Genomic DNA, 21,682 nt, shown 5'->3' on the forward strand with positions numbered 1-21,682 from the left:
GTTTGGTTGTGTTTTTTACCCAAATGACCAAGTATAAAACTCTAACCTGAAGATTTTTTTCTGAAAACAAGAATTTTGCTTCTCATGTAAATGTAGGTTGTTTTTAAGAATGTTTAGATATTGTTGCTGGAAAATAAGACAAACATACTGAGTATGAAATTGATCCAGTAATATATTAATCATTGGTGATATGATGATGCTTTGGCCACATTTTTATTTTTTATTTTTCAAATACTACTTCATGCACATTATTGTTTTGAACCACAGTTTATAGCCATTCAGCCAAAGACACAGTGCATACTATGATATCGATTAACATTTAGAGCAGTGAAACAAATTACACCTGTCACAAAGAGCAACAAAACATGTAAATCATAGTACATATCAGTTTGAAGTAGCATTCATTATAATCACAATCAGTGACAGAACGTAGTGCTTTTAATGTAGTCCTAGTCCTGCTAAATATTATATATGTACACATTATACACAATGCTAGTTCTCCACTTTAAACAGTCCATTTCTGTTTCTATTACTAATATCCTTGGACAGGCCTAGCCTGAACAAAGACAATGAAGAACAAGGCCTCTAATAAGTATTCAACATCTAACTGAAATTGGTGTTCTGTGCATCATTCATGATTATACTGAGAATTCACTATATTGTTTTGAACAGTCCATTACATTAGTGCTCATTTTAGCTGTGAATAAAGTCAGCATAAAATCAAAATGGACCCTATTTACATTCTTAATTCACATTCCTGGTCTCAATTGTGCACAATTCGTGTATGACTTTGTAATTTTCATCAAAGTGTAATCACTTTGAAATTACCTTCCTTTTTAGCTGACGACACCTAGGCAGTGTGAAAAAATTTAGCCATTGTTTGAGGCTAGTGTTATTAATGCAGTTAATGCAGCCTTCCAAAACTCTTGCAAATAGTTAATGAAGCAATTTAATACGGGTATAATTGGGATACATCAAGATGGTCTTGAGGGAGAATTTGACTTTCAGCCTCCATGTCCCGTTCAAAAGCTTCCATAAATGATTGGTGCCGATGGTCTTCCATAATCAACTGCAAACTCGCATTCAGGTCCAGCTCCACTTTTCATGATCCAATACATATGTTCTTGTTGAATATCCATTTTCACATATTGCTCAAATAAAATTGGTTGAATGGACGTTCCATGTTGACATTTAAACATTTACCCACAGGAATTTGAAATGATGGAAAGGCTAATGCAGCTACAATACACCTTACCTTAATATGTTTAAACTGTGTTTAAAGATAAGTCACCATCTTTTAGCAGCACGAACCTGGAGAACATCACACATTGCCATTAGTCTGAATTAGGATATTGATCTCCAAGTTCAGTTACTAAAGATTTTGGAAGTCTTAAATTTGTACTTATTGCACAGATTGGCTGCTGGCATTCTCAATCCACCTTTGAATGCTAAATTAAAGCATAGCATGGTCGATGCCTTGTAGTACATTTGACAGAATTTAAACAATCTCTTTTTGTTCTAAACTGTTTTTCTTGTGTGGCTGATAGGCGTTGACGCTGACTGAGCCATTGCTAAGGGTGGACCCCTTTGTAACACCGGTACTGATGGTGGACAATGGGAAACTCTCATAACTCTCTGGAGGCCCCCAGCAGCGGCATCTGTATAAAAGCGATTTCAGCTCCTTCTGGAAGTTATTGTTTAGAAACCCATAGATCACAGGGTTAACGCAAGTCGACGCCATAGCTGTGAGGTGACAGGCTGAGAAAATGGCATCATGCTGGCACACTGGAATTGCCTCATGGTTCCAATCAAAAACTGTGTTAAAAACATTTAGTGGCAACCAGCACAGCGAAAATGCAGCTACAATTGAGGCTAGCATGGCGTTGACTCGCTTTGAGCCTTTGGCCTTCTTCTGGCTCCTGCCTTGCGTTCTTTCGACCATATCTTTGCGTCGACTGAGGCGCAGAAATATGCGGAAGTAGCAGAGTAGAATTAGTGCTAACGGTAAGCAGTACTGGAAAAGAAGTAGCGATGTGGTGTAAGCTAGCCGATTCCCCTCAGATGGCCACTGTTCTATACAGATGAAGTGATCACTAAAGGGGTTAAAGGGAAGACTAAGGTTGTGAAACGGCGAGTTTGTGAGGATGTTAAACGAAAGAAATGGAAGGGAAATAAAACAAGCTACAAGCCAGATAACCGCTACAGCCAGGTATGAGTGTCTGACGACAGGCTTCCATCCGGTTGGGTGGATGATGAGCTGGTGTCTTTCCAAAGCGATTAGTACCATGGAGAAGACTGAAACCGTCACGGACATGCACTGGACGAATGGTGTCACTTTGCACAGAGCTTCACCCAAAATCCATCGATCCATGAGGGTGTAGATAATGGTGACTGGCAAACATACCAAGCAAACGAGGATATCAGAACATGAGAGGTTTACGATGAAGATGTTGGTCACGTTACGCATCTCTTTCTGTCGTGTGATGACTAAGACCAGGCAAGTGTTGCCTACCAAGCCCACTGCTAGCATGGCGCTGTAAGCTACGATGAGGAAAGTGGTGCTGCTAAGGGAGGTTGGGCAGTCACCTTGTGCCCAAAGTGCATCTCCAAATAATGAAGCCTGGGAGATGTTGCTCAGACGAGACTTCTCCATGGCCATTAGGTGGTTTAAAGCAAATGGGTTGTTTTGCAGAAGTTCGTCTTTGCTGCTTTGTGAAAGTCTGGCTAGTTCTCACAGTCTCCAAGGAGGTGAAGAAATGAAGCAGAACTGTCTAATATAAGATTGCTCCCCGCTAAGACCAATCTTTCCTCTTCAGTTCCCAAGTTGAGTCCTGTTTTCTTTCATAGTGCCGAACTGTTGATCTGTGAAACCTGTGGACAGAACAATAAAGATGGGCTCTTAAGATCAAAAGCAAAAACCAGAATGACTCCTATATGAAATCTCATTGCTAAATGAAATCAGAAAATAATAGAAAGCATACTGTCAGAAGCGTCATGCCCATTCAAACTTTTGAGCCAACTTGATTATAAATGTAACTTTCATTTTATAATTATGTTTATTGTAGGTAAATAATAATAATAAAAAACGAATCAATTCACATGTCTAAATTAGGTCCAGTTACAATAATAATTATACACAAGATCTTCGATATTGTTTTTAAATGTGCCACTAAAACACTGTTGTAGGAAATAGAGTCAAAAGTGCACAAAGGCAATTTCTTTTCCACCTTGTGAGGTTTTTTTTCCACTTTGCAGTTGATGACTTCCGTCATTTCAAATTCAAATGCAAATTTGCTTGGTTTATTTAATCAAAATAAAATATATAATATGAATTGCATGTGTTAACGCATTCATTCTGACAGCTCTAATATATATAAAGCATACAATTAATTACAAAGTTTAACCGGTTACATTTTCTTAATCGGGATTAACACATTTAATGTTAATACAGCATATACCAGCATAAACACTTGTTTGAAGGGCAGAACCTTTGTAATGTGTGGAAATTGTGTCCGCCCGGAGTCATTACACTTGCACACACACTACAACACACACAACAGCACTTGCCAATTAAGGAGAAAGGACCTCTTAATGCTATTTGATGTACAAAACAAGCCCAAAAGGCCTTGTGATAGAAAAGTATTTTTAGCCTATGTAAGGCACATTTTAACTTCCACAGAAAACGTAGAATGAGGCGTTTTTGTCTGCTAGCGCTTTTCATGTGGTGTTTAAAGCACCTCTTGATGCTGGCGTTGACGCCCTGATGCAAATCACGATTGCTGTGGCAACTTGGATAGCCACAGTCTAACGGCATATTAAAAACCTACGGGGAGACTCTTTTTTCAATTAGACAAAACTTCCAATTAGACTTTGGGAAACATTTAATGTTTCTTGAGTTGGTGCTATTTTAGTGTATTTCTGTCATTATACTGTGAAAAGCTTTGTTCAGAAAATGTTAATAAAGCATTATATTGTTACATATTGTTTTGTTTCCATTCTTAAGATGTAAATAAATACATTTTGACATATGTTTACCCAAACTCCCAGGAGGGACCCAGTTGCGGCATCCTCCACCATATGCTCCGTCGTCAACGTTACCGGGACGGTACGCTTTTAAACAGGTTCAGCGGGAGATGCTGTTATAAACACAGAGTAGGTGTGCAAAGGATAAACCCATCTGTGTAGCATATGGTGATTGACTTCGAACGTAGATCGATTTCTGCTTTGCCGAATATTTCCCAAATCCTCAGTACAGTTTGAGGATAAAATCTCCATTCGCTCGATATCACCCCTTAGCGTGACAGTAGGTCCATGCCGTAATTCAGGCAGCCTGGGACATAATAATTATTATTATTTTGGGCTTTTGAAACCTATCGTTCACTCTTTGAATAGGAAATAAATAGGCCGCATCTTTTGGTATTAAGCGTGTGGTGTAATCTGCTTCCAGGGAAGTTCCAATCATTAAAATGTTATGGTTGCAACACCTAAATTGCCTAAATAGGCTGTCATAGGGTGGTGACCACACATTGGCTGTCATACAGTATGATGGTCCATCTTTCTTTGATAGTGGAATTTTATTTTTTTCATTTCATGTTGCCAATTAACGCTAGGCCAATCTTATACCAGAGGATCTGTAGCTTATGTCTTATTAATACATGTTTCCAAAAGCCCAGGAATCTCCAGTGAAAATGGCAGACAAGGGGCAATTACTTTAAGGTTACATCATTAGTGAACATGGTTGCAGCCAATGAATTAAGAATAGCTTTAAAGCATAGGCACATTCATTCAAGCATATATGTGTGCACATAGTTTTATCTTGAGGGGATGTCACTTTAGTACAGCTGTTGAGCTGTGAGTTCTTACAGAGTTTTTGGATGGTTAAGTGTATGGATTTGTGGGTATGTTCCCTTGCGACCCAGTAAACTTGACATTGCATAGCTACACATGTGCGGATTGCCTTCTTACACTACCTAGTTGAAAACTCTCTACAAAAACGGCAATATTCTTATATTGCTATGGTGTTTGAGCCCCGCCTGTTTTGCTGTGAAACTGCCCACTATAAAAACAGGTGCAGAGACACCATTTCCTCTTCAAGACAGCAATCGTCTCTTGCCTAGAAGCCCTCTAACTTCGTTGTCAACATACTTCATGGCAGATTCATAAATGAATCTGGCTCGTGTATGTTGACAACTAAGTTACGCCCACAGCGATTGGTTTGCGTCGATAGGTCTGAAGGATGCGTAGTTTCATATCCAAATTGTTCAACATCACAGGATGTTTTTGAGATTCACACTCAAGGGAACAATGTATCAATGTATCAATTTAAAGTCCTTTACTTCGGACTGTCTCACACATTCACGAAGTGCATCGATACATTTCTCGCCCTTCTGAGACTGAGCGGCATACGCATCTTGAACTACCTCGACGATTGGCTGTTACTGGCACAATCAAAGGCTCCGTTATGTCAACACAAAGACTTACTGCTTCAGCATCAGAACAGCTTGGGCCTCAATGTAAACTGGGTGAAGAGCACGCTCTCCCCCAGCCAGCGAATCTCCTTTTTGGGAGTCTACCTCGACTCCACGAGTGGCCGTGGACACCTCACAAGTGTGCGCGTTCAGGCCATTCTACGGTGTAGAATGTCTCAGTTCAAACTGGGGAGAACACTTCCTCTGAATCTGTTTCAGAAAGCATTGGGATTTATGGCGGCAACATCCGTCATCATCCCATTAGGTCTCTTACACATGAGACCTCTTCAGTGCTGGCTGAAGTGCCGCGTGCCACAACATTCTTGGCGCAAAGGTCACATGCGCATCACTATATCCTGCCACTGTATAGCTGCTTTAGCACCATGGACAGCTCCTGCGTTTTACCAGCGAGTTGTCGTGCTGGGACAAGTTGCCTGATGGAAAGTGGTGACTATGTTTGGGGGCAGTGTGCGATGGATGTCCGACATTCGGCACCTGGACATGTGCGAGGATAGCGTGGCACATCAACTGCCTAGAGCTATCGGCTGTAATTCTAGTCTTAAAGGCTTGGTCCTGGTTCGCTGAGACAACGGGGCAGTTTTGGTATTTATAGGCACCAAGGCAGAAGTCATTCACCACCACTGTTGAGACTGACGTGTCACCTCATCCTATGGAGTGAGCATCATCTCCTCTCCCTGAGTGACTGCGAACAGTACTTTGTTCGCAGTCACTTAAGCATCTGCATATAATACATGACTACTTCCTATATAAACTTGCTGGAGTACTAAAGGGTATAGAGGTAAAAATGCACACATCCAAACCTAGAGAACTCATACTTCTCTGTGAAAAACAAAGCAGAGAACTTAATTAATATAGCACTCTTTATCTGTCCATCTCTTCTCCTCCATCCACTGGTTGTTTTTTGATAAGTGCTCTGTGGTTGTGCAGTAATAGCTACTGAGCCTGTGTCTCAGCATACTGGCAGGTCATAATTAGCCCTGTAAGTGTTTGAGAAGGTTAAACATGGGATGAGGATCTAATTATGAGCAAAATGCTGCTGCTTCAAAACAGTATGATTAACTCAATCCGGGTAATGCTTCATTAAATCTAGCACTAATGAGAAAATAAATATAAGCATAAATCCTTTCAATTTGAGCCTCTACCTTTCTCTGATTTGAGAAAATGGAGAGCAAACTGATGTAATCTGCAGTTGTTCAGTATCTCTTATGCAATGTGAGCATTTAAAATAACTAATGACAACAAAAATAATGACTGTTTTCAAATGGATATACAGTACTTCCCCCTGTATGCCATTGGTCGAACAGACAGTCCCGCCCTAAAATCATGGTATTGGTTGAGTCAATGTTGCTGTGTCTGGCTGGTCATGATGTTCTCAAACATAAAGAGTTTTGACATTCCAAACGTTTATACTATCCAGGGGCATCAACCAATAAATGGCTTACTTACATTTGTCTCTTTGTATTAGAGGAGTAGTTCAACCAAAAATGATTGATGAATGAAATTATTTCTGACAGTTCAAGCTTTCAAATTTCTTAAAAACATCTTCTGAAGCAGTGACATAGCTCTGGGTGTGCCCTCAGAAAAACAAGGTGTGCAAAAACAGAAGCACTATAAACCACTATAATGTGAACATTTACAAAACCAATAATTTAAATATATAACATCTTTATATTTACACCAAGCAGGGTTATAGAATGAAAAACTTAATAGCATAGGCATATAATAACCTACATTATAAACACATAGCCTAATCATCAAGAGTTAAGGTGTCTTACAGTACCTTTCCAAGTCTAAATATTCCATAATTTGATATGCCTATATCATAATGGGGAGAAAAAGAACATTTAACTTATTTTGCTTGCTTGGATGCATGCAGTAATGAATAATGATGGCAGAACTTGGGAGCATGAACTTTCTTAAATACAGCACTTCTTTCCGCAGTCACGCGCTCCGTGTCTGCTGTGAGAGCATGCATGTAATTTGAGCAGCCTGATCTCGTGTAATTTTTTGTGACAATGGCAAAATTTTGCGCTTCATTACACGTTTGGCTGCAGTTTCCCAGTGAAATGTCCAGCGGGGGCGCCAATACAGGTTGCAATTATGTTTTAATCAGATGAGGTTTTTAAGGTGAAAATTAGATAAATGTTTTAATGAGTAAAATGTACCTCCCTAACCTAAAATTTTTACTTAAATCTAATCAATAGTGTTCAAAAAGATAAACGAGAGGTGAAGCGTTCTTTCTTTTTGAGGAAGTTAGAATAAGGGTGTAAATGTAGGTGGGTCATGTGTTAAAATGTATCTTTTTCAAATGATGCGTTAGAGTTGAAGTGTTTTGATATAATAACATAGCAGGGTGTGTGTAGAGTGGTGGTGGCATAGTGGGCTAAAGCACTAAACCGTTAAGCAGAAGGTTGTCGCTTCGATCACCAGAGTCACCACCATTGTGTGCTTGAGCAAGGCACTTAACTCCAGGTTGCTCCGGGGGGATTGTCCCTGTAATAAGTGCATTGTAAGTTGCTTTGGATAAAAGTGTCTGCCAAATGCATAAATGTAAACGTCTGTAATAGAGTTAAAAATATGTGTTAATAAAGTCATAGAAAGCTATAGTACCCATGATTTGTGTGAAAGACAATAAAAAGCAAATTTTTTGTAGTGCCTCTATTGTTAATTTCACCAGGAAACTGAAACTGTGATGACCTCTGTAAAACATATGGTATTATTATAGTCCTTCTAATCGATTATTAAAATTTTAAAGGAGATTTGTCGAATTTTCATTTTCACATTAATGCATTTTTATACACTATGCGCTATTAAGTGCCAAAAGCAAAAATCGCCTGTAAAAGGGTCCATATCAGAATGAAAGGAGGACACATGGAAATGGGCTTCTCCTGGCACAGGAAAGATTTTTAATTAGCAACTTCTACACTTACAGCTTCTCAAAACTCATTAGCTTCACTGGTACGTAGTTTCACAAACTCATTAGCTTCAAAGAGATGATCACTCATAAACTCATCAGCTTCACAGACATTATGGACTTCCTTGTGCCAGGCTCTCTCTCTCCGGACGGATGCTTGACTACTCCCCTGCTGCCACATATCCCCACTGCCTGACTCAGGCCGGAGACACACCCGGCCTTTCTACCACACCCCTACTTAAACGGCTGAAGAGCCAGTTACAAACGGGTGATCCACGTGTTGGAGTTTTTCATGTGGGCGTGATCGGAGCAGAGGGTGAAGGCCTGCCCCAACAGGTAGTACCGGAGAGTGAGAACTGCCCACTTGATGGCGAGACACTCCTTTTCTACGGTGCTGTACTAAGTCTACCTCAACAAGAGCTTGCAGCTAATGTACAGCACCGGGAGCTCCTCCCCCTCCACCACCTGCGAGAGTACGGCCCCCAGCCCTCTCTCTGAAGCATCCGTCTGCAAGACAAAAGGGAGAGAGAAATCGGGTGAATGTAAACGTGGCCCCCCACAAAGCGTGGCTTTAATCTGCTTAAATGCCTGTTCACACTGCTCTGTCCACTGGACCGGGTCTGGAGCTCCCTTTTTAGTGAGATCAGTCAGCAGGCTGGTGACATCCGAATAATTAGCCACGAATCTCCTATAGTAGCCAGGCAACCCCAGGAACTGTCTCACCCCCTTTTTGGTTTTGGGCCTCGAGCAGATTGCAATTGCCATAGTCTTGTCAATTTGGGGACGCACCTGCTCATGGCCCAAGTGGAACTCCAGGTACCGTACCTCCACCCGCCCAATCGTGCACGTCTTGGGGTTTGCTGTGAGTCCTGCTCGTCGCAGTGATCTCAAAACCGCCCTCAGATCCTGCATGTCCCCCTGGCAATCATTGCTGTAAATGATGATGTCATCTAAATAGGCAGCAGCATAAGCCAAATACAGTCTAAGGATTCGGTCCATGACATGCTGAAACGTAGCCGGGGCCCCAAACAAACCGAAAGGAAGTGTCACAAATTGGTGTAATCCAAACGGTGTGGAGAAGTTGTTTTTTTTCATGGGAAATTGGTGTCAAGAGGATTTGCCAATAACCCTTTGTCAAATCCAGTGTCGAATAAAATCGAGCAGTACCCAACCGATCAAGCAACTCATCAACGCAAGGCATTGTGTACACATCAAATTTAGACACCGCGATGACTTTTCTATAATCCACACAGAACCGTAGAGACCCGTTTATCTTAGAAACAAGAACAACCAGGCTGGACCAATCGCTATGGGATTCCTCTATTAACCCCATATGGAGCATTGCATCCAATTCTTCCCGGATAATTTTTTTTTTGTGCTCTGGTAATCAGTAGGGATGTGCCTAACGCTACGTACCACCACCCCTGGCTCGGTCTCGATGTGGTGCTGGATGAGGTTTGTATGACCTGGGAAAACACATCTGTAAATTCCTGTGTCAACTTGGCAGGCACCACCCATATAGCAGATCAAATGGGGGAAACCCAGTGGAGGCTTGCGGGACCTCTCGTACTAGCATCCACATGCACGAACTTCTGAATCATGTTCCTAAGGGTTTTATTAAATTGCTCCACCAGGCCATCTGTTTGTGGATGATAAACGCTGGTGCGAATTGACTTAATGCCCAATGATTCATCCATTGATCACGCAGCTAGCCCCAGATCTCAGCGGTGCGCTCAAAGAGATCGTGGAATGATTCTGGGTTATATTCCACCCCCATCTTCAAGTGCGTGGGCGGGGGCATGTGGCTGTGGTTATCCGGGGACATGGCCAGGGCTCTCTCCTGGCTTACAGCTTCACAAACTCATTAGCTTCACATGTACGTAGTTTCACAAACTCATTAGCTTCACAGATATGAACACTCATAAACTCATCAGCTTCACAGACACCATGGACTTCCTTGTGCCAGACTCTCTCTCTCCAGGCGGATGTTTGACCATGCCCCCGCTGCCACAACGCCATTCCAGTTAGGTGTGGAAGCTGACGATTTGGATGGCATTGCACACCCGTGGCTATGGCACTGTTCTTAAGCATAAGATTTTTGCAAAGCTTTTTGTGGGAGACAAACCAAAAGTTAAGCATTTTATACTTTTATGGTGCTTTTTTGGTTGTTGTAGTTGTTGTTGTCCTTTTTGGATCTTGGTCACTATGAACTGTGGTTGTACAGCAAGAGCTGCATAAAGATTCTTGAAAAAATGGCATACAGGTTTGGAATTTGTTGAGTAAATAATGACAGAATTTTCATTTGTGGGGAAACTATCAATTTATGCTGTGAGAAACTAATCTGAGGAATTAGTTTAATATTGAAAATCTTTAACGCATCACCTGTAATAAGTCACTAAAACAAATCCCAAATGAACCTATCAACATATATAAGATCAACATGTTTTGGCATATTGTGTTGTGTGAATGTCATTATGTATGAAATGAAGAGAAAGAAAATACAGGAGAAAATATACCTGAATAAACTGCATCCCCCCGGGCTTTGATACAGCAGGAGATAGTAAATACATTCAGAGAGTATGTACTGCATTCAAACGAACAAACAAATGATATTTAACACCAGGTTACAGATGCGATTATTATTGCATACATAAAGCCTGAGGGTGCATCTGTCACGATCCTTGGTTGTCTGTTCCGCGTGTTCCGTGTCACCGTCACCATGTTCCATTGTGTCATTGTTCGCACCTGTTTATCGTTGGTAATCATCCTGCCCTTGTGTGTATATAAACCCTGCCCGTTCCTCCATTACCTGGTCGTTCGTTGAATGTTGTTGATGTTCGCTCCCATGCCTGTGTTCCCGTGTTCCCAGTTCCTGTGTTTTCGTGTTTTGTTTTCATTTTGCCCCTCATGGTAATTTTGTTTGTTCATGTCTGTTTGTTTCTATTCGTGTCAATAAACCCGCATTTGGATCCTCATCCCTTGTCTGCCTCCGTCCGCATTCATAACAGAATGAATGACCAAACATGGATCCAGCGGTTCTAAAAGCAAGCTGTCAGCTGCTCAGCCTAATGCAGGGAAACCGTCCGGTGGAAGACCACATCCGCGATTTTCTCGCGATTGCGGGTGCCACCGACTTCCCTGACTCCTCCCTGGTCGTGTTTTTCCGGGCGAACCTGAACAGCGGCTGGACGCTCCGCGCTTTCGTGGAGGAGACTCTGCTGGCCTGCGGTTCCTCGTTCACTGTGGGCGTCGTCGAGGAGGACCCCGTAGCTCCTCCCACAGTGGTAACCCTCCATTCGCCCGTGGTTTGTCCCTTCACATCTGCCAGCGAGCCAACCTTCATGCCTGCCTTGGTCAAGGAGCCAATGCTGCCAGCTTTGTCCGCCCGGAGGAGGAGGAGAAGAAAGGCTTCCGCTCCCCAGTTCACGCCTGCCCTGGTCAGCGAGCCAGCGCCTACGCCTGCCCCGGTCAGCGAGCCAGCGCCTACGCCTGCCACGGTCAGCGAGCCAGCGCCTGCAGCCCCTACCGTCAGCGAGCCAGCGCCTGCAGCCCCAGACGTCCCTGAGCCAGCGCCTGTAGCCTCGACCGTCCCAGAGCCAGTGCCTGTAGCCTCGACCGTCCCTGAGCCAGCGCCTGCAGCCTCAGACGTCAGTGAGCCAGCGCCAGTAGCCATGACCGTCCAAGAGCCAGCGCCTCCCGAGCCTTCCAAGGCTCCGCCTCTCGAGCCTCCCGAGCCTTCCAGGGCTCCTCCTCTTGAGCCTCCCAGGGCTCCGCCTCTCAAGTCTCTCGAGACTCCCAGGGCTCTGCCTCTCGAGCCTCCCAGGGCTCCGCCTCTCAAGCCTCCTAGGGCTCCACCTCTCAAGTCTCTCGAGCCTCCCAGGGCTCCGCCTCTAAAGCCTCCTACGGCGCCACCTCCCTCGGCTCCACCTCCAGAACCTTCCAGACCTCCGCCTCTAGAGCCTCCTACAGCGCCACCTCCATCGGCTCCGCCTCTAGAGCCTCCTACGGCGCCACCTCCATTGGCTCCGCCTCCAGAGCCTTCCAGGTCTCCGCCTCTAGAGCCTCCTACGGCGCCTCCTCCCACGGCTCCGCCTGCAACGGCTCCGCCTCCCACGGTTCGGCCTCCTGAACCTGTCCTTGCCCTGTGGCCACCTTCCAGGCCTCCTGAACCTGTCCTTGCCCTGTGGCCAGCTCCCAGGCCTCCTGAACCTGTCCCTGTCCTTGGGCCGCCTCCCAGGCCCCCTGAACCTGTCCCTGTCCTGTGGCCAGCTCCCAGGCCTCCTGAACCTGTCCCTGTCCTTTGGCCGCCTCCCAGGCCCCCTGAACCTGTCCCTGTCCTGTGGCCAGCTCCCAGGCCACCTGACCCAGTCCCCGTCTTGTGCTCCCCTTGGACTGTCTGTCCGCCCCTTGTGCCCCGTGGACTGCTCGCCTGCCCTCTGTGCCCCCTTGGACTGTCTGTCTGCCCCTTGTGCCCCCGTGGACTGCTTGCCTGCCCTCTGTGCCCCCTTGGACTGTCTGTCTGCCCCTTGCGCCCCCTTGGACGGCCCGTCTGCCCTCTGTGCCCCCTTGGTCTGCCTATCTGCCCCCTTGTCCCCCCTTGGATTGTCTGGTGTCCCCGTGTGCTCTCCGTGGTCTGCCAGTCCCCCCCTCATTCCTTGGACGATTCTGTTTTGTTTTTTTGTATGTTTTGTTTTGGATCGTCTGGAATCCGATCCTTTGAGGGGGGTGATCCCTGGTTGTCTGTTCCGCGTGTTCCGTGTCACCGTCACCATGTTCCATTGTGTCATTGTTCGCACCTGTTTATCGTTGGTAATCATCCTGCCCTTGTGTGTATATAAACCCTGCCCGTTCATCCATTACCTGGTCGTTCGTTGAATGTTGTTGATGTTCACTCCCATGCCTGTGTTCCCGTGTTCCCAGTTCCTATGTTTTCGTGTTTTGTTTTCATTTTGCCCCTCGTGGTAGTTTTGTTTGTTCATGTCTGTTTGTTTCCATTCGTGTCAATAAACCCGCATTTGGATCCTCATCCCTTGTCTGCCTCCGTCTGCATTCTTAACAGCATCTCAATCAGCTCCCTAGTTTTGTAGTCAGGACACTGTTCAGAGAGTCGGCCAGTTTTAGGGCTATCCTAGAGCGAATTCCAATTGGAATTGATTATCCCTATTATGCCCTACTCACTCCAAAAGACAGAGTTCTTGATGTGGCCACTCTGAAGGCAGCATGGCATTACTATATGAATGTACCCTTCGCTTGTGGAAAAGCCTTCCTTGAAAAAAAAAAGATTCTTACTTCCGTTTGGAAAGACCCTTCAAGTGTCACCCTTTATATTTATTTATTTATTTATGTCATTTATCTTTCTTAATAACACTGTACAAATTAATATATACAGGAACACCGGGGGAATGGCCTTAGCCCTCAGCTTCCGACCCAACAGGTCCCAGACATGCTCAATGGGATTGAGATCCGGGCTCTTCTCTGGCAATGGCAGAACACTGACATTCCTGTCTTGCAGGAAATCACACACAGAATGAGCAGTATGGCTGGTGGCATTGTCATGCTGGAGGGTCATGTTAAGATGAGCCTGCAGGAAGGGTACCACATGAGGGAGGAGGATGTCTTCCCTGTAATGCACAGCATTGAGATTGCCTGCAATGACAACAAGCTCAGTCCGGTGATGCTGTGACACAGCGGTTTTTACAAAATTATCTTTAAAATACAGTGTCCTGAAAAAGGGACGTTTCTGTTTTTATATCTTCAGAAGCGATATGACGAATGTGGATGAGAAACAGATCAATATATAAGTCCTTTCAAACATCCCTTCTATGTGTGTCTTATTCTTCTGTTTTTTGGCAATTCACATTTTTAGTGCATATTGCCACCTACTGGGCAGGGAGGAGAAAGACAAAAGGAAGGGATAAAGTCATTTGCACAACATCCCAGTAGGTGGTGGTATGCGTACAGAATGCTAATGGACAAAAACAAAAAAAAGATCTCTTGTTAAAAAAGGGACTTATCTCCCCCACACCTAGCATATCACTTCTGAAGATATGGATTTAACCACAGGAGTTGTATTGATTAATTCTATGTTGCCTTTGTCTGCTTTTTGGTGCTTTAAAATTCTGGTCACACTTCATTTGCATTGAATGGACCTAAAAATCTTCATTTGTGTTCTGCAGAAGAAAGAAAGTCATACACATCTGGGATGGAATGAACGATGAGAGAATTTTCATTTTTGGGTGAAATATGCTTTTAAAGCTGCACTACATGACGTTGTGCTCTCTAGCGACATCTGTGGTTGAAACCTAAAATTGCAAGCAATTTGCAGAAGAAAACTAAACGTGATTCGTGATTCGTGTTTCGCCACTGCTCTTCTAGTGGATGAATCTCATGATTTGAGCTTTGCCTGTGTGTAATCATGACTGGGAGATATTCACAGCTGGAGTCAAAGCGTGCAATTTTCATGTTGATCTTATGTTATACGATAAACATTTAATACTGAAATATTACTTGTTTTGATGAAGATAAACAATGCTTATATTCACATATATGAATTAATTAATTTTTCACTTACAGCGTTTTCTGACACTATATTTAAACCGCTTTTACATAGAGAACAGGGGACTCAATCACCCTCAATCACCACCAGTATATATTTATATAATTTTTTAAGTGTTTTAGCCACTATTTTATTGTTTGTATTGTACTACACTTAGCAATTTAAGAGGTGATACTCGTGATATGGCTGATATGAGTTCAATAGAAGACTATTATTTTTATATTATATTGTACAGCCTCAGTTGATAATGCAAGTGAACCGTAATACTACAATAGTATGTATATGCAATACACACAATAACACCGTAAACTAAAAACATAAAACGAGAATTCAATAATGATGGGGATCAAATCTACTTTATTAAACATGAAAATTATATACCTAAAATGAAATATAACAGTTACAAGAAGTCAATTTCAGAAGTCATAAATATTAGTAAACGTCAGAGTAACTTCACCCAACAACATAAACACATCGCGATCAGTTAAGACACAAGTATTGTTCAATTCATACAAGCAATATTAGCTTCCACAACCCTACTAGAAAACATATCCAACATTATAGCAGCTAAACAACTTCGCCAAACGGATAACAGATAAATATCCATCCAGATTGCTGTCCTGGACTTAGTGAGTGTGACTAACTGAACTGTAGTTTCTTTCTTCTAATTAACGGCTACTCACAATCTAAAAAAGTGCATTACCACATCAACTGTTTACATGGGAACGAGACAGCTGGCTCTTCTTTCCTATGTTAATGGTCATGACATAATTACGCAAAGTTGTATGTCATAAGCCAGCGTTTTCACACCAAATCGGACCCGACAGCTCAAAATACAAATAATATTTATAGGCTTACAGAAGTGAATCAGGGTAAGGTAAGAACATTGTTTTGAACACTGGTTGTTCAATCAATAATGGCAATTTGTATAGTGCAGCTTTAAAAACCTCATAAATTGTGTCGCAGGTAATTGAGTCATAAGTGTCCCAATTCTTGTTCACGATATAGCCTACTGATTCACGACATAGGGAGCTGGGGAGCTGATCGAGACATACCCCGAAATATTACATAAACACAATAATAATAATGGTTGCAATTGCCATTAATGAAGCAGACTGAAGTGTGTAATTTTCCCTGTGTTATTTTTGTCTATCAGCTTTATCTGCAAACACAACTATAAGTAAGTCTTTTAAAGGTTGATTTAAAGTGTAAACTGAGGGGCTATCAAAAGATTGCAGTATTCTGTCTGTTTGAGCATCCTGACCAGAACAACACAGCAACACTGACTCAACTACTGCTGTGAGTTTGGGGCAGACCTATCTTTTTGAAAAAAAAAAAGACAATACTTAAGAAAATAATTTTAACTTACTTTTGATTTGGTAAAAAAGGACTGGTGAGAGATTCATCATATAAGATGACACTATCAGCCACTTGTATTGATTAAGTCAAGAAACATCCATTTTAATAGAAATAATTTGTTTAGAGACATTCATATAGATCACACATGTTATTGAGGATAATTACAAGTGACAGCCAATAAATCACAGAGACGTTCTGCACACTTGGCTCATAAGTGGAAATAAAGCTCATTATTGCTAACCCAGCCACCCCATTTCTATATTCAATAGATATCCTCTCAACGGACACTGATTGTTTTCAATTAGAAGGTGAGACTTTTGCTAATGAATCTCATCCTGAGTGATAGTTTGTTAGAGTGAAGCAGATATAATCTGTTCAATATCTGTGACAGAGTACATAATGGCCATTATGGAGCGTGATCTCTGAAGAGGCAAGAGGGGTGTCTCAAATGCATGAACAGAATTTTCATTTTGGGGAAACTTTTCTTTTACTATAAATATTGAAAATATTACAGTACAGTACAGTATTGATAGTGTAAGGTAAATAGTGTCTATATGTCTTTTACTGTGCAAAGATTGAATAAATCTGGAACATGAATTTACATTTTCAGATGTCCACTACACACCACTGGCATATTTGATATGCGAGTGTCAGCTGTTCTGAATGGCCTAAACATGCTCTTTCATCCATTGCAAGCACTTCTGAATTAGAGGTGTCATCATTTGGGGTTTTACTAGCACAGTTTCTGATACCAGCAAAAAGCGACAGGCCTCTGTTGAGTGTAGACTTCTACATTTTTGCCAGAAATGCAGGTTTGAATTTTTAAGAGGCGGATAATAGTATCAGTGGTTTTATAGTCTAAATGTGGAAAACATGGTTCCCCCTGTCTCTTCTCACTCTTCACCCCAGGTTGGTGAATCAGCTGCTGCGGGTGTGGGCATAATGACTGGGCTGGCCTGTTGGCGTTCCAGAACCAATGCCCTGTGATGGAACTGGGAGCATTGGTCCGGGTCCCCGGATCCCTGTAGCTGTGTGTAATCAGGGGAAGTACATATCACGCTTTGGTGGATACTGGTTGTAATCAAACCACTATACACCAATGTTTGGTTCAAGATGAGGATTCCGGATGGCCCCTGGCCTGAGTCGGGCGGTGGGGGTGTGTGGCGTGGGCCTGGTTGAGTGTCCTTCAAGGGAGAGGGGAAGCGGCAAGGATTCATCCCTGGGTGACAATTAGGTGTAACAGCTGTTTCTTGTTGCAATTAGAGAGGTCCACACCAGAGCCCAGGGAGAGAGAGGGTGATGCACAGCAGTGCGGACCATTAGAGTGTTTGAAGAAAGCTATCTATAAGTCATTATTGTGTGTGAATACAGAGATGAACTTACTTGAACCTCGCTTCCTCCTTCCCATACTGTCCAGTCCTACAACAGTGACATTGATGCTTTTTGGTAATGTTTTACTTCTCTTGTGCACATATAGGCAACAGCATGAGCAAAAACCTCAAAGGTATCTCCCAAGGGAACTTTGTCTGAAAACTTGTTCTAGTTAGACTCATAGTATTCTGCATGGTGTGAAGTAAGATTTGGAATAGGAAGGAGAATCAGAATCAGCATACTTGGCAATAAAGATCATTCTGATTCTGATTCTCCTTCCTCTTCCAAATCTTACTTCACACCATTGTAAGAGAGAGAGAGAGAGAGAGAGAGACCAACAACCTGTTTGTACGTTGTACGGTAAATTATTGTTAAAATTATAGTAAAAACTAATAACTGGGCACTCCCAGAATTCTTTGCGTGACCCATTACATTTCATTATATTTTATGGGAAGAGTTTTGTTTCTTTTTATTTTTAATATCAGTCATGTACTTTGGCGTGTTCGGTGTTATATATTATGTAGTTTAATTAATGTTTATTGCATTATTTTAAATTAACCCTAGTGTTACCCTGATGGTGTTAAGTTTTGATCTCAGTACTGTTATGGTTAAGGTTAGGTTTAGGGATTGGGTTAGGAGAATATTCATGTAATTACAACTCTAATTACAAATACTGAGAGATACTCAATATAATGACTGACTGGGAATCTGTATAAACACTCAGCAGTACCATATTTGTTAAACAGTACAAAAAATATATAATGTGCTTATGTGTTTGTTGCTAGCAAAGAACACGCTGCAAGGTTCAATAGAGTTATTTGAATAGGTTACATTTAAATTAGGTTAACTAAATTTTTTCTTTTTCAGAATAAAAATAATAACAAAATAGCACTTCTCCCTGTTCACTAGCAAGTGTGAAGACAAGTAAATTAAAGCTTTTTGATGCCTGAGAGTTTGCTTTCTCACATGAATACATTGGGTTGTAAGGCATATTTGAAACAGCTATGAAGAGAAAAGGTAAAAAAATTATCATAATTTTAAATGTCTTACATGCATAACATTTATGTGGTGACAGTTACCACAAGCATGCCGTCTTTGGTGTATGTGTGTGTGTGTGTGTGTGTGCGCGTGTGTGCGTGCGTGCATGCATGCGTGCGTGTGTTTCAAAGCTTGTGTTAAGAGGTTGTCTCTTAAAGAGTTTTAACACGAGAATATATTTACATATTCCCAAAGTAATAAAAAACATGAATATGCATAGAAGCATGACAGCAGATACTGGTAAAGTCCACAGACATTCAACTTCTCCTTGCTGACTTAAGTTAGAACGAGAGGACATAAGGAACATTAACATAAATCGCCTTCTAATATTGACACAAATATGCATATCTGAAGAATGATCAATTACACAGAAAGAAATGTATGACAGCTGGGATGTTGTTTATTGAATATTCAGATTAATTATGAAATGTACTAGTAACCTTTGTTAAAAACACCACTTTGGATGCAGCTTTATCCAGGCTGCATGTGGACAATCTGTCAGCTCACTCTCACTATCTGTCACGTGTCATTAAGCAGAATAGAATAGAATAGAATAAACTGGAATAGAATAATAGAATGAGACAGAACAGACCAATAGAATGGAATAAGAAAAAGACATAAGCATAGAATAGAATAGATCAAAAGAATAGAAAAGAAAATTAGTCCTATAGAATAAAATAGAATAGAATAGAATAAACTAGAATAGAAGAATAGAATGAGACAGAACAGACCAATAGAATGGCATAGAGAAGAAAAAGACATAAGCATAGAATAGAATAGAACAAAAGAACAGAAAAGAAAATTAGTCCTATAGAATAAAATAGAATAGAATAAACTGGAATAGAAGAATAGAATGAGACAGAACAGACCAATAGTATGGCATAGAGAAGAAAAAGACATAAGCATAGAATAGAATAGATCAAAAGAATAGAAAAGAAAATAAGTCCTATAGAATAAAATAGAATAGAATAGAATAAACTATTATAGAAGAATAGAATGAGACAGAACAGCATAGAGAAGAAAAAGACATAAGCATAGAACAGAATAGAATAAAAAAGATCAAAAGAACAGAAAAGAACAATAGTCCTATAGAATAAAACAGAATAGAATAAACTGGAATAGAAGAATAGAATGAGACAGAACAGACCAACAGAATGGCATAGAGAAGAAAAAGACATAAGCATAGAATAGAATAGAATAGAATAGAATAGATCAAAATAAAATAAGTCCTATAGAATAAAATAGAATAGAATAAACTAGAATAGAAGAATGGAATGAGAAAGAACAGACCAATAGAATGGCATAGAGAAGAAAAAGACATAAGCATAGAATAGAATAGAATAGAATAGAATAGAATAGATAAAAATAAAATTAGTCCTATAGAATAAAATAGAATAGAATAAACTAGAATAGAAGAATAGAATGAGACAGAACAGACCAACAGAACGGCATAGAGAAGAAAAAGACATAGAATAGAATAGAATAGAATAGAATAGAATAGAATAGAATAGAATAGAATAGAACAGAATAGAATAGAAAAGATCAAAAGAAAATAATTTGACGCTTAATGAATAGAATAGAATAGATGAAAAGAACAATAGTCATATAGAATAGAATGGAATAGAATAGAATAGAACAGAATAGAATAGAATCAGCTATCTTCACCAAAACCTTACTGACAGTATACTGCACACTCCATCCGATCTTAACTGAAGACCATCGGCGTCTCCAACCACTAAAAAGTATTTAACATCTTTCAAACACCCTTTTCAGGCTCTCTGCATCCATCAATACAGGCAGCAAAATCCACATTGGCAGTACATGAGGGTTTTTTCCCTCAATAAATAAAAAGGTTCCATAAATTCCATTCAATAATATGTCATGTCATAAACTCTCTCACTGCTCATAGCGCATCGGTCTCGCTGTCTTACCATGTATTGCGTGTGCAAATCCTCTCCGCGATGGCATAGCTTGATACGTAGGTCTTAGAAGTACTATTCACTCCAGTGAGAGGAGTAACATGTGCTTTGAAGCGGTGAGGTTTATCAACCAGACCTGAAGCGCAAGAAGGAGGTGTCACATTTATCGAGTGCGCAGCGAGACTCGCACACACACACAGACTCGTAACGCAGCAGCGTATGAGGAATTTCATTCTCGTGCTCTGTAAAGATTGATTGCACTTCATTACTGTGTTGGGTCCCAGAGACCATGCTGAACGTGTAGCCTATAAATATTAAGCAAACAGTGATTGAAAAATGTGCCTATTATTTTCTGAGTATATTTTTTTAATATTTTCCTCTTAAAACCTAGACAGGCATTGCTCCTGTGTTTTTGTATGTGATCCCACTTTCTTTTTTTAAATACAATAATCAAATCTTTTGCATGTGCTCATGTTAATACCTCCCTCACCCTTAACATAAAAATGTTCTTTGGAAGTAAAAATAATTTCAATGAGTTCAAAAATGGGAAAAATCATTATGGACCTTATAAGGGGTTGGGTCTTTCATAAGGATGACTGAAAGTGCCAGTAGACGATCATAATATCTCCTTTTTGAGATGGAATTGACTATTGCTTGGAAGACCGAGCTGTGCTTTTCCAAGATTATACCAATGACTGATACAATTAAATATAGAATTAAGTACAATATTCATTAGTATATAAATTGTGTGACGAAAAACATTATTAAATCAAGAGTAACAGCTATAAATAATGTGCTTAGTTGACAATTTAAAAGCACAATATGAAAATATTATGGTAACACTTTACATCAATGTTCCATTTGTTAAGGGTTTATTAAGGGGTTCATTGATGTTCAGTTATAACAAAATGAATAAAAAAAACTTTAATGCAACAGTTGCCAAATTATGAGCATTTTAATGTTATAAATACTTAATAAAAACACTAACATTATTCAAACTTATATTAATCAAAACCATAAAATCCCCTAAATAATG

General features: G+C 41.1%; 1 protein-coding gene across 1 annotated transcript; it reads right to left on the bottom strand.

The window, feature by feature from the left end:
* Positions 1–209: 209 nt before the first annotated feature.
* On the bottom strand, positions 210–20,767 carry LOC127621146 (neuropeptide Y receptor type 1-like). Its single transcript, XM_052094634.1, has 2 exons — positions 20,659–20,767; positions 210–2,871 (listed from the first exon to the last, which is right to left on the bottom strand). The coding sequence occupies exon 2, from the start codon at positions 2,657–2,659 to the stop codon at positions 1,499–1,501; it is 1,161 nt and encodes a 386-aa protein (XP_051950594.1). The 5' UTR covers positions 2,660–2,871; positions 20,659–20,767; the 3' UTR covers positions 210–1,498.
* Between the last annotated feature and the right edge of the window lie 915 nt (positions 20,768–21,682).

Source organism: Xyrauchen texanus, chromosome 27, assembly GCF_025860055.1.
Source record: "Xyrauchen texanus isolate HMW12.3.18 chromosome 27, RBS_HiC_50CHRs, whole genome shotgun sequence".
NCBI lineage: Eukaryota > Metazoa > Chordata > Actinopteri > Cypriniformes > Catostomidae > Xyrauchen > Xyrauchen texanus.